Source organism: Oncorhynchus tshawytscha, linkage group LG18 (genome assembly GCF_018296145.1).
Source record: "Oncorhynchus tshawytscha isolate Ot180627B linkage group LG18, Otsh_v2.0, whole genome shotgun sequence".
Classification (NCBI taxonomy): domain Eukaryota; kingdom Metazoa; phylum Chordata; class Actinopteri; order Salmoniformes; family Salmonidae; genus Oncorhynchus; species Oncorhynchus tshawytscha.
Genome location: NC_056446.1, coordinates 7,806,731 through 7,823,375, shown reverse-complemented (window position 1 = coordinate 7,823,375; position 16,645 = coordinate 7,806,731). Strand labels below are relative to the sequence as shown.

Below are 16,645 nucleotides of genomic sequence, written 5' to 3'. Positions count from 1 at the left end.
CCTAGCAAGGGATTGGGAGTGAAATCTGTATGGACTATCCACTGGACAGAGCTAATCTCCTACTCGCAAAACTCTTAGGTGGCAGCCAGTGCAGAGTGTCCCTGTCTTTCTGTTGTGTGTTTAAGGACGTAAACACATTCAAAAGTTGACATTTCCATTTAGTTTTTGTGTGGGTGTTTCAATCTGTAAATCAAATATGCCAGGATTTACCATAAATATACGGTTTTATCACTTGCTAACATTGCTATGCTAACATTGCTATGCTAACATTGTTTCATCCACAAACTGAAGTACGGCTTATTGTCAGCTATTATTGTGTGAGCTTGGTCAACTGCTTTTGATAATGAACGTGGCTTCAATGTCGGACGTAGACACTTTTTCAACGTTATCTAAACAACAATGTGTTCACTGGGTAGTATCGACTATGTTTATTCTCACCTGAGGCAGATGATGGCAATGACGACGACAGCGATAATGAAGACTAGACTTGCGGTGGCAGAACCAACAATAAGGGGCAGCTGCTCCTGAAGAGACTTCTCGGGGTCACCTAGAGGTCAAGAGGTTAGAGGACAGGGTTACCCATAGGTACCTGTCACCACTATCACATAAATACATACACACTACACCCACACGGCCCTCACACCCTCCGACTAGGCGAACTCCCGACATCACTTTGTCCTTGTGATGTATGCGTGCATCTCCCACCTGTATAGAATGATTTGAGACCGTTTGCTACAGCAGGACAATAATCCTGCTACAACAGGATTTTTTAAATTATTATGGGGATTATTATTAGTGAACATCTTTGTAGGGGTTGATACATTTTTCCTAAGGGTAAATCAAGTCTGAAATTTCAAAGTGGAAATTACAAACTTCAGAAGCCTGTTTAAACCTCAAATAAACTCCAAGTAAATTGCAGGAACGTTCTCCTGCAACAGGGTTATGAAATTAAGATCCTACATCTGTATAGGCTTTCAACTCCTACACTTCAGCTACTCCTAGAAACCACTCCTACACCTACTCCTTGAAACCATATGCTTATGTAAAGACAGGCATGCACTTGTGTTCACCACTCTGCATCAGAGAAAATGGAAAGGCTATGGTCAATTTGTCAGATTAAACCTTTAGATTCACGATACAGTATTCTAACCTAACTGGCTCTAATATAAATTGGAATGACAAGTCAAATAATGGGAGACATCGTCATAAATTTCCGCACATGGGGAGAAAAAAAGTTAATTAATTCATACTTTTTAGGTTGGTGCTGAAGTCGGCGGGGCTGCTATAGCGGCCGTAGCCAGCCACTGTGCGGGCTCGGACCTGGACCACATAGGGCGTGCCCGTCTTGAGCCCCTCGATGCGGGCAGAGCTCCTTTGGGCTGTCATGGTGTGGGCGATGGCCTCACCCTGGTCCTGCCAAACCAAACGCACAGAGAAGGGTTAAGAAATGCTTAAAAAATGTACTAATCAAACAACATCCCCTCAATCATATCATCCATATTCATCGCCTTCCCTCCACCCGCTTTATGGCACATGCCGTGTCCAACAAATCTCACCGTACAGATGGCGAGAGGCAGCGCGAGGCGAGAATAGATGGAGAGCTTTAATCGGTGGGTACAACACCACAACAAACATAGAGAGAGACACTAACCAACCTTTTTTTTACCGATCACTGTACCTTTACCCAGCCAATCTGTAAATAGCACACCCGACTACCTCATCCCCATATTATTACTTACCTTCTTGCTCTTTCGCATCCCAGTATCTCTACTTGCACATTATCATCTGCACATCTATCACTCCAGTATTAATGCTAAGTTGTAATTATTTTCGCCTCCATGGCCTGTTTATTGCCTTACCTCCCTACTCTTCTACATTTGCACACACTTGTACATAGATTCTATTTTTATTTTATTTTGTGTTATTGACTGTACGTTTGTTTATGTGTAACTCTGTGTTACTGTTTTTCTCGCACTGCTTTGCTTTATCTTGGCCAGATCAGTAGTAAATGAGAACTTTTCCTCAACTGGTCTCCCTGGTTAAATAAAGGTGAAATAAAAAATGTAATAAATAAATAAATTATGCAAGTAAAGTCCATGTCAAATAAAACATATCACGTCAGGCCTGATGGAAACAGTAAATCTGTCAGTTAACATTCCATTTGTAAACTTTAATAACAGGATATGGTGTGTGGTCCTCCCACTATGACTCGGGAAAGCATGCAGTTACAGTGCCTTGCGAAAGTATTCGGCCCCCTTGAACTTTGCGACCTTTTGCCACATATCAGGCTTAAAACATAAAGATATAAAACTGTATTTTTTTGTGAAGAATCAACAACAAGTGGGAAACAATCATGAAGTGGAACGACATTTATTGGATATTTCAAACTTTTTTAACAAATCAAAAACTGAAAAAATTGGGCGTGCAAAATTATTCAGCCCCCTTAAGTTAATACTTTGTAGCACCACCTTTTGCTGCGATTACAGCTGTAAGTCGCTTGGGGTATGTCTCTATCAGTTTTGCACATCGAGAAACTGAATTTTTTTCCCATTCCTCCTTGCAAAATAGCTCGAGCTCAGTGAGGTTGGATGGAGAGCATTCGTGAACAGCAGTTTTCAGTTCTTTCCACAGATTCTCGATTGGATTCAGGTCTGGACTTTGACTTGGCCATTCTAACACCTGGATATGTTTATTTTTGAACCATTCCATTGTAGATTTTGCTTTATGTTTTGGATCATTGTCTTGTTGGAAGACAAATCTCCGTCCCAGTCTCAGGTCTTTTGCAGACTCCATCAGGTTTTCTTCCAGAATGGTCCTGTATTTGGCTCCATCCATCTTCCCATCAATTTGAACCATCTTCCCTGTCCCTGCTGAAGAAAAGCAGGCCCAAACCATGATGCTGCCACCACCATGTTTGACAGTGGGGATGGTGTGTTCAGGGTGATGAGCTGTGTTGCTTTTACGCCAAACATAAGGTTTTGCAGAAAAATTAATCCATGCTTTTGTCACTTCTAGGTTAGACTACTGCAATGCTCTATTTTCCGGCTACCCGGATAAAGCACTAAATAAACTTCAGTTAGTGCTAAATACGGCTGCTAGAATCCTGACTAGAACCAAAAAATTTGATCATATTACTCCAGTGCTAGCCTCTCTACACTGGCTTCCTGTCAAAGCAAGGGCTGATTTCAAGGTTTTACTGCTAACCTACAAAGCATTACATGGGCTTGCTCCTACCTATCTCTCTGATTTGGTCCTGCCGTACATACCTACACGTACGCTACGGTCACAAGACGCAGGCCTCCTAATTGTCCCTAGAATTTCTAAGCAAACAGCTGGAGGCAGGGCTTTCTCCTATAGAGCTCCATTTTTATGGAACGGTCTGCCTACCCATGTCAGAGACGCAAACTCGGTCTCAACCTTTAAGTCTTTACTGAAGACTCATCTCTTCAGTGGGTCATATGATTGAGTGTAGTCTGGCCCAGGAGTGGGAAGGTGAACGGAAAGGCTCTGGAGCAACGAACCGCCCTTGTTGTCTCTGCCTGGCCGGTTCCCCTCTTTCCACTGGGATTCTCTGCCTCTAACCCTATTACAGGGGCTGGGTCACTGGTTTACTGGGGCTCTCTCATGCCGTCCCTGGAGGGGGTGCGTCACCTGAGTGGGTTGATTCACTGTTGTGGTCATCCTGTCTGGGTTGGCGCCCCCCCCCTTGGGTTGTGCCGTGGCGGAGATCTTTGTGGGCTATACTCAGCCTTGTCTCAGGATGGTAAGTTGGTGGTTGAAGATATCCTCTAGTGGTGTGGGGGCTGTGCTTTGGCAAAGTGGGTGGGGTTATATCCTTCCTGTTTGGCCCTGTCCGGGGGTGACCTCGGATGGGGCCACAGTGTCTCCTGACCCCTCCTGTCTCAGCCTCCAGTATTTATGCTGCAGTAGTTTATGTGTCGGGGGGCTGGGGTCAGTTTGTTATATCTGGAGTACTTCTCCTGTCCTATTCGGTGTCCTGTGTGAATCTAAGTGTGCGTTCTCTAATTCTCTCCTTCTCTCTTTCTTTCTCTCTCTCGGAGGACCTGAGCCCTAGGACCTGAGCTCCAGGACTACCTGACATGATGACTCCTTTCTGTCCCCAGTCCACCTGGCCATGCTACTGTTCCAGTTTCAACTGACCTGAGCCCTAGGACCATGCCCCAGGACTACCTGACATGATGACTCCTTGCTGTCCCCAGTCCACCTGGCCATGCTGCTGCTCCAGTTTCAACTTCCACCTGACTGTGCTGCTGCTCCAGTTTCAACTGTTCTGCCTTATTATTATTCGACCATGCTGGTCATTTATGAACATTTGAACATCTTGGCCATGTCCTGTTATAATCTCCACCTGGCACAGCCAGAAGAGGACTGGCCATCCCTCATAGCCTGGTTCCTCTCTAGGTTTCTTCCTAGGTTTTGGCCTTTCTTGGGAGTTTTTCCTAGCCACCGTGCTTCTACACCTGCATTGCTTGCTGTTTGGGGTTTTAGGCTGGGTTTCTGTACAGCACTTTGAGATATCAGCTGATGTACGAAGGGCTATATAAATAAATTTGATTTGATTTGATTTGATTTGCATTGTTGCCAAAAAGTTCAATTTTGGTTTCATCTGACCAGAGCACCTTCTTCCACATGTTTGGTGTGTCTCCCAGGTGGCTTGTGGCAAACTTTAAACAACACTTTTTATGGATATCTTTAAGAAATGGCTTTCTTCTTGCCACTCTTCCATAAAGGCCAGATTTGTGCAATATACGACTGATTGTTGTCCTATGGACAGTCTCCCACCTCAGCTGTAGATCTCTGCAGTTCATCCAGAGTGATCATGGGCTTCTTGGCTGCATCTCTGATCAGTCTTCTCCTTGTATGAGCTGAAAGTTTAGAGGGACGGCCAGGTCTTGGTAGATTTGCAGTGGTCTGATACTCCTTCCATTTCAATATTATCGCTTGCACAGTGCTCCTTGGGATGTTTAAAGCTTGGGAAATCTTTTTGTATCCAAATCCGGCTTTAAACTTCTCCACAACAGTATCTCGGACCTGCCTGGGGTGTTCCTTGTTCTTCATGATGCTCTCTGTGCTTTTAACGGACCTCTGAGACTATCACAGTGCAGGTGCATTTATACGGAGACTTGATTACACACAGGTGGATTGTATTTATCATCATTAGTCATTTAGGTCAACATTGGATCATTCAGAGATCCTCACTGAACATCTGGAGAGAGTTTGCTGCACTGAAAGTAAAGGGGCTGAATAATTTTGCACGCCCAATTTTTCAGTTTTTGATTTGTTAAAAAAGTTTGAAATATCCAATAAATGTCGTTCCACTTCATGATTGTGTCCCACTTGTTGTTGATTCTTCACAAAAAAATACAGTTTTATATCTTTATGTTTGAAGCCTGAAATGTGGCAAAAGTTCGCAAAGTTCAAGGGGGGCGAATACTTTCGCAAGGCACTGTATATACAATTAGGTTATAATGAACTTCCACAGGGTGGTGAAAGTTACTGAGCTTGATGCTTATTTTCCAATGTATATAGAGGGTCTTATTTTGGTGACAAAATTATCGATAATTGGCTGCAGGTCGACAAATAAAAATGATATCGCTCTTATCAATAATAATCTCATCATGTACAGTAGGTAGCCAACCCGCATTGTATCTGCGAGCTGTTGGTTAGAGCGCACGTGCCAAGACCGGAGTGGGCACATTCACTATATAATGCAACATTTATTTTGACAAAATCACCAGTAGAGTTAAAAATTTGATAAAAAAAATGAAATGTTTTATTAATTACATGGGAATGTAACCCCAAAAGCATTTTTATGCCCACTATGTCATCACGCACAGCCTTTTATCATCAACAAGTCAATTTGATAGAAACAGAACTCTCGAAGCAAAAATATTGTTTTTATAAAGATTTTCGAATATTTGCATGAGGGGGGTAAACAGAAAAGAAAAGGAGGAGGAATTAGGAGGGGAAGAAGGAATAAAGGCAGGAAGAAAGGATCAACTAAACGCCCAGCGGACAGAGGGACGGGATTAAGACTTTGTCATAAGTGTTGTTGTTATTGTTGTGGTGTTGAATTATTTCCTACAGGGCAATATTATTACAGCATGCAACAGAGGCAGAAATAAGACTTGTGAAATAGGATGTGGAATTAAGAAGCGTTGATTTACATTGTTGTTTACCTTCTCATGGTACTTAATCTCGTAATCCAGAATAATTCCATTGGGTTTTTCAGGGGGCAGCCAGGAAAGACTCATGGTGCTCGCTGTGGCCCCCATCAGGTGAACTGTGGGTACTGCAGATGGAGCTGTAAGAGAGGGGTAGAGGGAAGGAAAAATGCACTTTCAGTATATGCACTTTCAGTATTGTGTGTTTTCTGAGCTTTACACCCTTTGTATATCTACACAAGCCTAAGCACATTGATGCTTTGCAGGGCTTTGTGATGTGCTGTGCTTGCTATACTTGGTAAGCTATGCAGCCAGCCACCCTCTCTCCCTATAGCTCTCCTTTTCCAGACAAGGGATCTGTGATTCTTTCTCAGCAACGAGGGAATCAATCAACAAAATGGTGGCGCTGAGTATTTGTAAGATCCAATACACACCCTGTGCGGCACATACACATGCACGTGCACACACACACAAATACATGACCTCACCCACATCAGGTTCATTTCTCAACCCACTCTTTTATTTGTGACCTGTATATGACTACACACAGTAGTCTGTCTCTCTCTCTCTTCCTTTCTCTCTAGGCATGTCCAGGCCTGATACATCCTCATGTAACAGTACTCTTCTTGCGTTGTGTACAATGAGTCATCGACACGGAACTCCAATATGTAGCACCAGTCATGTAGCTTTATTCTGTTAGGAACGGCACAGAATTGCACGTCATGCAATGCACGTCTCACCATCCAACTCTGCACTCACGCACGCTGGTTTGGTGCTTGTTCACTGGGCTAGTTACCAAAATAATACAATTACAATATACAATATAATATCTTTAACAATGTACCTGTTAAGAACGGCACAAAATTGCACGTCATGCAATGCACGTCTCACCATCCAACTCTGCACTCACGCACTGTACAAAATATATGACCCCCCCCCACCAGACACAGTAAGTTGCTAGCTAGTACTGGCGGGAATTCTTTACAACAAAATGCACAACAAATATTCTCCAAAAACCGCTGCATCTTATGTGTGATGTTCAAATAACATTTACAAACAATTTGATATAAATTGTACATTTAAATCATCACTTGAGAGTATAAAAATCACTTTTGATGTACAGTGCTTGGCAACCAACAACTTACCGCTGGTTTGGTGCTTGTTCACTGGGACGATTCTAACTGGAACATCCCCCCTCGTAAGCAAGCTACACAAACCAGCCAATAAGATGCCATGTTGAGTAGGTGAAGGCAAGACAAACTCAAACCAAAAACCCATTGGCTTAATAAAGTGGCAAGGGGAATCACCAATATAACCTTGTTACACTCCCCCCTACTGAATTCCACTTGCCAAGAAAAATAACAAAATACAAAACGGCACTGTGCAAACATACCAGATACAGAGACACTCAACATATGTACAGAATAATCCAGAGAAAAAAAAAATATATATACTACCTAATAGAGAAAACTAAAAGGTAAAGCTGTGTATATCAAGGATGCAGACCCTGCTTTAAATCAGTCACTAAATATTCCAGTCATTAGACTATTCTCCTTGAGAATTAGAGTGAAAAGCGGTTGATCAATCCCCTTAGCCCTCATAGGTAAACATGCCTGTCACATGTTAAGTACACTCGGTGACTTTAAAACATCCAAGTAATAAAATAAACCACCATAAGAGACTTTATCATATCCGTCACATTACCATCCTGCAACCTCTAATCATGGTCACAATGATGTAAAAGCAAAACAAATAAAATATGTCAATACCATTGACCCTCTATTCACATATTTAACCTTCAAGAGCTAACTTTCTGCTGATTCATAATCTCAATCAGTCTTGACACTGGTTTAAATAGCCTTCCTGCCCTTGACCTAATATGACCCCGACTACCTTCAACTGCATAAGGGGTAACAGTGTTGTGTACTGTTGCAATAGTGTGTCCGTCAACACAGTCAGTACGTAACTGATCAGGTAAGGAATGGTCCGCATTTGGTAGGTCAGTACGGATATCGTAAGCAGGCTGGTCAATTAGCTCACTCACTACACTGTTACAGTCTCGGTCAGATTCTTGAAGACTCTCTAATCGAGGCAGACCTTCCAGCTGCAGTATATCATCCACGGAATCCAAAGGTGGAGTATCCTGAGCATCCAAGGATCGCACATCACCCTCCAGGCTTGTGTCACCTGTTCCTTCAGAAGACAACTCTGACACCCACACTCTGGTTCTGTACTCAACACCATCATCCACTGCAGTGTCCATGGCAGCTGAGACCACTAGGCTGTCATTCATGTCCTCAGACTCTGTTAATCCAGACATGTCTGTTCCCTCCTCAACAGCAGCATGGGGAAGAGGAAGAAAGTTGACTGGCATTATCAGGTTGCGATGTACCGTCTTCTCCCGTCCAGTGGAGCTGTTCTGAATCTTAAAAGTGTGACTGTCAGGATTCAATCCAGTGACAAGGTAGACAGTATCCTCCCAACGGTCAGCGAGCTTCCGCTTTCCCCGCTCCCCCTTGTTAGCCAGCAATACTTGATCCCCAATCTCCACTGGTGCTCCTCTGACTCTTCTGTCATAAAGGTCAGCATGCCTCTTCAACTGCTTCGCTGCAGATGCCTGTGCTGCATTCATGGCTTCTTTCGGATCTCTCCTCAAAGACTGAACAAACTGGTCATAGTCGACAACTTCTGGGTTCTCCATGACAGAGCCAAAGACTATGTCAACATGCAGTCTTGGCGTCCTCCCAAACATTAGCAGGAAAGGGGCAAAGCCTGTGGTCTCGTGGATTGTACAATTGTATGCAAACGTAAGGGACTTCAGCACCTGAGGCCATCTGTGCTTTGCTCTCGTTGGCAGGGCCCGGATCATGTTTCCCAAAGTCCTATTCATCCTTTCGCAAGACCCGTTCCCCATCGGATGGTACGGCGTGGTGTGAGACTTCTGAACGCCTGCAACACTCAACAGTTCGGCTATTAAAGCGCTTTCAAAGTTGGCTCCCTGGTCTGAGTGTATACGGCGAGGCATCCCGTAGACACAGAAATAGTTGTTCCACAACTGATGAGCTACTGACTTAGCAGACTGGTTCGGACACAAGAAGGCATGAGCTAATTTGGTAAAGTGATCAGTAACAACGAGCACATCCAAGGATTTATTGAAGAATCTTCTGCAGACCAGAAGTCTATGCACACTAGTTCAAGAGGCTCAGTTGTTATTATGCTCTCAAGAGGAGCTCTTGCTTCCGGATCAGGAGTCTTGCTCACCACGCATCTCCTGCATCACTTCACATAGGCTTTTACCTCCCTCTCCAGGCCATGCCAGAAGAACCTCTGTCTTGTCAGGTAGACTGTTCTCTGTTGGCCCTGGTGGCCAGCTTCATCATGGACACCCTTCAACACCATTGCTTTCATGGAGGCTGGAACCACATACAGATACATTTTCCTCTTTGTAACCACATTCTTCGAAACACGATACAGTACACCCATCTTCATGGTCAACTTGTCCCAACTTCTGAGAAGACCCAAAACCTCAACACTCTCATGGGCACGCTCTCTCCGGGATGGTCTTCTCCCCCTCTCAACAAAGAAGATGACTTTGCTGATCACGTTGTCATCACGCTGCTTACTCGTGTGGCAGAACATCGACATCGGTCTGCTCTGATGGCATAACAGCCTGTGGGAGCTGTGGCAACAGCAGTGCATGTGAGCCCACTTCACCCACCCAGCACCTGTGTGAATGAAGAACAGCTGCAACTTCATGTCTTGATAAAGCACCAGATGGGGGGTCAACAGTAGCCTGACAGCTAATGACCACTTCGTTGGAGTCAGAGGCTTTGTCAAAGGGGTGGCTGGACCAGCGAAACACATCTTGCACTCTGTCTGTGCGCACAGCGTCGGCTTCAGCTAGTAAGGTCTCGTACGGGACCCTTGTCAGGCGATGGAGTGCACTGGGTCGTACGAAGGGCTCTCTGCTCAAAGCATCTGCAACAACATTAATTTTTCCAGGGATGTACTTAATGTCAAACTCGTACGGTGCCAGCTTGGCGACCCATCTCTATTCACAAGCATCAAGCTTTGCTTTGGTCAGAATGTATGTCAAGGGATTATTATCCGTCCATACCGTGAACTGCTGTCCCCGTAGCCAGTGGTGGAACTTGTCACAGATAGCCCATTTCATGGCAAAGAACTCGAGCCTGTGCGCAGGATACCTCGACTGTGCATAACTGAGGGACTTGCTCGCGAAGGCTATAGGTCTCGCTGTAGCTACCGGTTCCTGCACCTGAGATAGCACAGCACCTAAGCCATTGCTGGATGCATCCACCGAGAGTAGAAAGGGTTTCTCGAAGTTGGGGTGGGCCAACAAAACCTGGTCCAGTAAGGCTTGCTTTAGCTGGAATAAGGCCTGTCTGCATTCTGTTGTCCAGTCGGCAGCCGTCAACTTCCTGACAGGTGAGCTTCGCTTCTTTTTCCAGCGTGGAGCCTTGTGTCCAGTAGTCAATCCAAAGAGAGGCTTTGCAATGGTCGAGCAACCTTCAATGAACTGTTGATAATACACCACCATCCCAAGGAATTACCTCAATTTCTTCTGAGATGGAATGTCAGTGCCATCTTTCATCAGATCAGCTTCTGTTACTCCTGTAATGGCCCTCACCTTCTCCGGGTCTGTAGCTACACCATCCGCACTAATGATATGCCCCAGAAACTTCACAGACCTCTGCAGAAAGTTACACTTTTTTGGCGTCAACTTCAGGTTGTGAGCCTTGAGACGCTCAAAAAACATTTCCAGGCGCTGTATAGCCAGATCTTCAGTGGGCGCATAGACCAAGACATCGTCAAGGTAACACAGCAGGCTAAGAAAGTTCTGATCCCCAAAGATGTTTAGCATCAACCTCATAAAGGTTGCAGGACTATTACATAACCCCTGTGGCATTCGATTGTATTCATACAATCCAAATGGCGACGTAAAAGCTGTGAATCTCCGGTCATCCTCATGCACCTCCACATTGTAGTAGCCAGAGGTAAGGTCCATTGTCGAGAAAAAGGCATTTCCACCTAACGCAGCCAGCGCGTCAGCCTGGTGAGGGAGTGGGTGGGCGTCTTTGATGGTGCGAGCATTGAGCAAACGAAAATCAGTACAGAGTCTCAGGTCTCCAGACTTCTTCCATACAAGGACAAGGGGAGAGGTGAACTCACTACTAGACTTCCTTATGATATCACGTTCTTCCATCTCATTCAATGCTTGTTTGAGCTTCTCATAATTATTTGGTGAAAGGCGTCGGTAGGGCATCCGAAAGGGTTTCTCATCACTCAGTTGAATGCGGTGAAGACATCCGGAAGCTTTTCCACAATCCAACTTGTGCGTGGAAAAAATAGACTGGTACTCAGCTATGAGCTGGATGAGTTTCTTCTTACCAGCAGGAGACGCTTGACAGGAGGAGATATCAATATCAGTCAAACCTAAGTCACGTAAGACCTCAGGATCGCTTGAACTGTCAGGTCCGTCAGTATCGTGAAGTTGGCTGGAACTGTCAGTCAGTGTCAAGTTATCTTGGCAGTCAGTGAGTATATCAGCCGTTCTCTGCACTTGCTGCTGTAAAGCTGCTGATGAACCATCATTCACACACGACCAGTCAAAGTCCTCTAGAGCCATGCAAGGAAAGACATCGGCTAGAGTGGTGTTTCGTCTCAATGTCACTGTCTTCTGAGAAGGGTTTATCACTCTAACAGGGAGCAACCCATCCCCCTGCAATAGAGCTACTGTCCTCCCTACCAGTATTGACCTTGGTGTTGACCTTGAACTGCTGGGCTCAATGACAACAGCACTGCCAGCTGATAGATTCTGAGTGTTTCGTTGTCTGTCCCAGACTAAGTGCTCCTGCATAGGCTCTAGAGTCACAGCCCCTTTTAGTCTCACAGTTCCAACTTTGTCAGGTACTTCACTGTCTCTCCATCTCTCCACATTAGCCATCATATCGATTAGCTTGCTCTCCTCACCCCCGTCACACACGGGAGTATAAACCCTCTTCCAGAGATCTCCATCCGTCTTCAGGTGGCGAATCATGTGCTTTAGGAGATTGCTGCCCAAGATGAGGTCATCACTCTGGCCTTCAACCACCAGTGTAGGCACAGCAACTCTACATCCGTACACCTCCATCTCCAGCTCACATACTCCCAAAGGCCTCGTCTTCAACCCACCACAACCAACCAAGACTACCTCTGTAGGACTCAATGATGGACTTTTCAACACTCCTGCATGCAACAGTTCAGGTAAGACCCTAGAGCTCAAGGTACAAGCCATGGATCCACTGTCAAGCATAGCTCTCACTTCCACTTCTCCTCCTATTAACACCTTGGCATAGAATAAATCATCATACGGGAAAGTCTCTGTGTGTTCTGCATTATGATACTCTTCTCAGTCTCCATTTCGTCACAAACACTTTTATATACAGACTCCAAATCAACAGCTCTCACTGATGGGGACTCTACAAAAGGCCCAACACTCTCCCCTTCTACATGCAGGCCTACTAGTTTTCCGGAAGCTGAGCAGTGATTACTGTAGGGACTCCACTAGCTGTGCTCAGATCTGCGGCCTTGGGGCACTGAGAGCGTGCGTGGCCAGCTACATGACAAAGAAAGCAGAGGTGATTGGCCCTGCAGTAAAAGTAAGTATCATGTCCAGCATCCCCGCACACGTTACATGGCCCATTAGACTTTACTTTGCTCCTATTCCCTTTTTGGAACTTATGGTCAGACTGTTGTGGCCTCTGCTCCAGCACACGCTCCAGCATTGCAAGGATACGTTCAATCGGCTCAGCTGAGCCCTGAATAGTCTGGGCTGGGTAAGGCAACGTATTGGGTACTTCAATGTGGGTCAGCAAGGGGCATGCTTGAAAAAACAGTGTCACTAAAATGTTGTTTCAGTATGTCAAAGATGGGACTCGGGCCTTTAGATAAATCAATGGAGGGATTGCTGCGTATGCCAACTTTAACAACATCGCGGGCCCTTCCCATAAGCCTGCCCATAACCTCAACTGCTTGGTCCATCACAGACACGCCCCTCTTACGCATGTAAACCATTACCATATCCTCCCACTCATGCACTGTGCACTTTTCAGAGCCATCCCCCCGAAAGTACACCGGTTCCCTGATATCAGACTTCAATACCAGGTTCAGGCTTGACACATCCATACCCCTCGAGCTGCATACACTCCCCATAACATTGTCCCCAACTTGTCCAACCTTTGCCTTTGACTCCAAACAGGAGGCAATGTTCTCCCCAATGGAATGACCAATCTGCTGTACTATGTCAGCTATGAAATCCATGGAGACCTCCCCACTCCCTGTATTTGGCAAAACTCTTTCATACACATCCTTGGGCATGTCCATGGGTAAACTATCATCAAAATCCTCCAGTTTGGGCATAGGTGTAGAAGTAACTGGAATTTTGGCTGAACCCCTACCAACAGATGGTGACAGATTAAATGACAGGAAACCCCTACCTCTCCCAACACCTTCCATTTTAACAATGGGAAATCAACACCCTAATAAAAATGTAAATAGCAAAACATGTATATATATATATATATATATATATTTTTTTTTAAACCTCACATCAAAATCTAACCTATATCTAGTACACTGGTAAAACTCACCCTACTTATATCAGACATACATTATAATTGCAAATAAACAAGTAACACAAAAGTTATTGTTTATCTGTGAAGAGCCTCAGCCAGAGAAATCATCAATTTCGATAAAACGTTCTAGTGGCGCCCTCTTGTGGCGAAATGTGATATCGCCATAAACTGCACCAGCAACGTCTTATCTGATTCTTCAACAGCAACCACGGCGAAGTTCTGAGATGGAAATCCAGCGGAGGATGATCCGATCCAGAAGAACGGTCACGGCACCACTGTAACAGCACTCTTCTTGCGTTGTGTACAATCAGTCATCGACACGGAACTAAAATATGTAGCACCAGTCATGTAGCTTTATTCTGTTAGGAACGGCACAAAATTGCACGTCATGCAATGTACGTCTCACCATCCAACTCTGCACTCACGCACGCTGGTTTGGTGCTTGTTCACTGGGCTAGTTACCAAAATAATACAATTACAATATACAATATAATATCTTTAACAATGTACCTGTTAGGAACGGCACAAAATTGCACGTCATGCAATGCACGTCTCACCATCCAACTCTGCACTCACGCACTGTACAAAATATATGAAACCCCCCCCACCAGACACAGTAAGTTGCTAGCTAGTACTGGCGGGAATTCTTTACAACAAAATGCACAACAAATATTCTCCAAAAACCGCTGTATCTTATGTGTGATGTTCGAATAACATTTACAAACAATTTGATATAAATTGTACATTTAAATCATCACTTGAGAGTATAAAAATCACTTTTGATGTACAGTGCTTGGCAACCAACAACTTACCGCTGGTTTGGTGCTTGTTCATTGGGACGATTCTAACTGGAACATCCCCCCTCGTAAGCAAGCTACGCAAACCAGCCAATAAGATGCCATGTTGAGTAGGTGAAGGCAAGACAAACTCAAACCAAAAACCCATTGGCTTAACAATAAAGTGGCAAGGGGAATCACCAATATAACCCTGTTACACTCACCTCCCTAGTTCCTACCCTATCATTCGCTTTTATTTAACATCCATTGTCACTTCAGTCCTTCTTAAGTACGCTCAAAAATGTCTCCCCTCTTAATGATTCTCTTCCCCAGTTTCATCTGTCTCTTTTACTCCTAGTATTCTCCTCTTCGTCCCCCCACCCCCCTTCTCCCTCTCTCCACCAATAATCTTTGTTAAACAGTTTCTAATCCCCAAGTCCGGTACTTTGAACCTTTGTTTCTCCTTTTCATTGTCACCACCACCACCCTAGACCTCCCTCTATCTCACTCCCTCCCCTCTTTCTCTCTTTCTTCCCTAACCCAAAGCTCCATCCCCATGTAGTAGCCTACCACCAGCCACCCATTCCTCCCTGAAAATCGCAAACCTCTCCCCATAGACAATACTCCCTGGACAAACTCCCCAGGTCACTGGGAACCTCCTCTTGGCCGAGACACTGGGGAGTAACCAGTAACCATGGCGGGCCTCACACGGCTTATCGCCTCTATTTATTTTTGGTCTTAAAAGGTGAATGCGGAGAGCGGCGAGAATGGTAGGGAATCTAAGGATAATCTGATCGGGGTGGTGTCTCTCCTTCCCCCCTGCTGCTCCCCCCTGACCTACTGGGGGGTGCATTGTGTGAAAGTGGGGGTGCAAAAGCTTGGAGGGGAGAGGGTGGCAGGAGGGGATCACTATATTTTTGGAATACATTTTCCTGCAATTCTATACTGTTTCTTAATATGTGGAATACATATTATTTGACAGAACACAACAATTTGTCTTAGGTTTTTTACACAATCATTTATATTGAAAAATTGTTTTAATGACTAGTTTACTAATCTACCCACTTCCCTGAAAATCCCACCTCCAATGATTCATTGACTGGTCTGAAACCCTCCCAACCATGTGACTCACAAACATCCTGCTCCTTCCCCACCCACAGTGATTGATTGACAAGCCAAACTGTTAAGAATGTGGCCAGGATAACGCATAACAATGAGGAAATGAAATCGAAAATGGGAGGAATAATATTGTTTTACCCAATAAGGATTTGAATTGGAATGTTGTAATTGGTAGGTTAAGGAAAAGCATTGTTAAATTGCTAGGTATTCCTTTTCTTTTTGTCAGAAATAACGTGATCACAATAATTTAGTACAATAAAACATGTGAACTTTAATTATTTTTTAAATGTAAAAAAAATATTTTCTCAATATGGCAAATATCTGGTAGGGTACTGAACAAGAACTATCAACTTGAAAATGCAAACTGGAGTACATACAAAAAAATGGAGTTACTCATATACAGCCTGCATATGTTATTGTGTAGTCCTAATTTGATTAATAGAAACAAAGAAAAGCACTACATACATAATCTAATCACGTTTTGGTTCTTAAAACCACATATCCTACACAAGTCCTACTGTAGCCTTCCTGGAGAATCTTGCATTTTTAAGATTTTTAAGAAAATAAGAGGGTTTTACATTTGAACAAATCTGTAGTCTGCAGTTACAAGACTAGGCTACTATAAATAATTTTCAAATTGTCATTCTGTTTATTAGTGGCCATTTCAACAACATACCACAGTGAGTAGGCTACATATTTGACAACAACTTGTGAAGAAACATAATAATCATAAAAAGTATGAGAAATAACAAAGGTGTTGTCTCAGCAAGCATAATAATGTTCCAATTTTCCTCAGACCTGAACTTTTCTTGGCGCCATTGTTTGAAGCGGTGTCACCATGAAAATGTTTAAGAGCAACTGAAGGCAATACACAACTTCTCTCATAAGAAATGGCCTATCTGGCATCAATATGAGTCAGAAACATTTAGAC

General features: G+C 44.2%; 1 protein-coding gene across 10 annotated transcripts in view; it reads right to left on the bottom strand.

Annotated features, from left to right (window-relative positions):
* Nucleotides 1–16,645, bottom strand: part of LOC112217421 (ephrin type-B receptor 3-like) — a 119,956-nt gene that overhangs the window by 28,246 nt on the left and 75,065 nt on the right. For all 10 annotated transcript variants that reach the window (XM_042300614.1, XM_042300608.1, XM_042300609.1 and 7 more), the window contains exons 6-8: nt 6,201–6,325; nt 1,251–1,413; nt 439–547 (exon numbers count right to left, since the gene is read on the bottom strand). In XM_042300614.1, the coding sequence (XP_042156548.1) occupies nt 439–547; nt 1,251–1,413; nt 6,201–6,325 (397 nt within the window). The remainder of the gene's footprint in view (nt 1–438; nt 548–1,250; nt 1,414–6,200; nt 6,326–16,645) is intronic.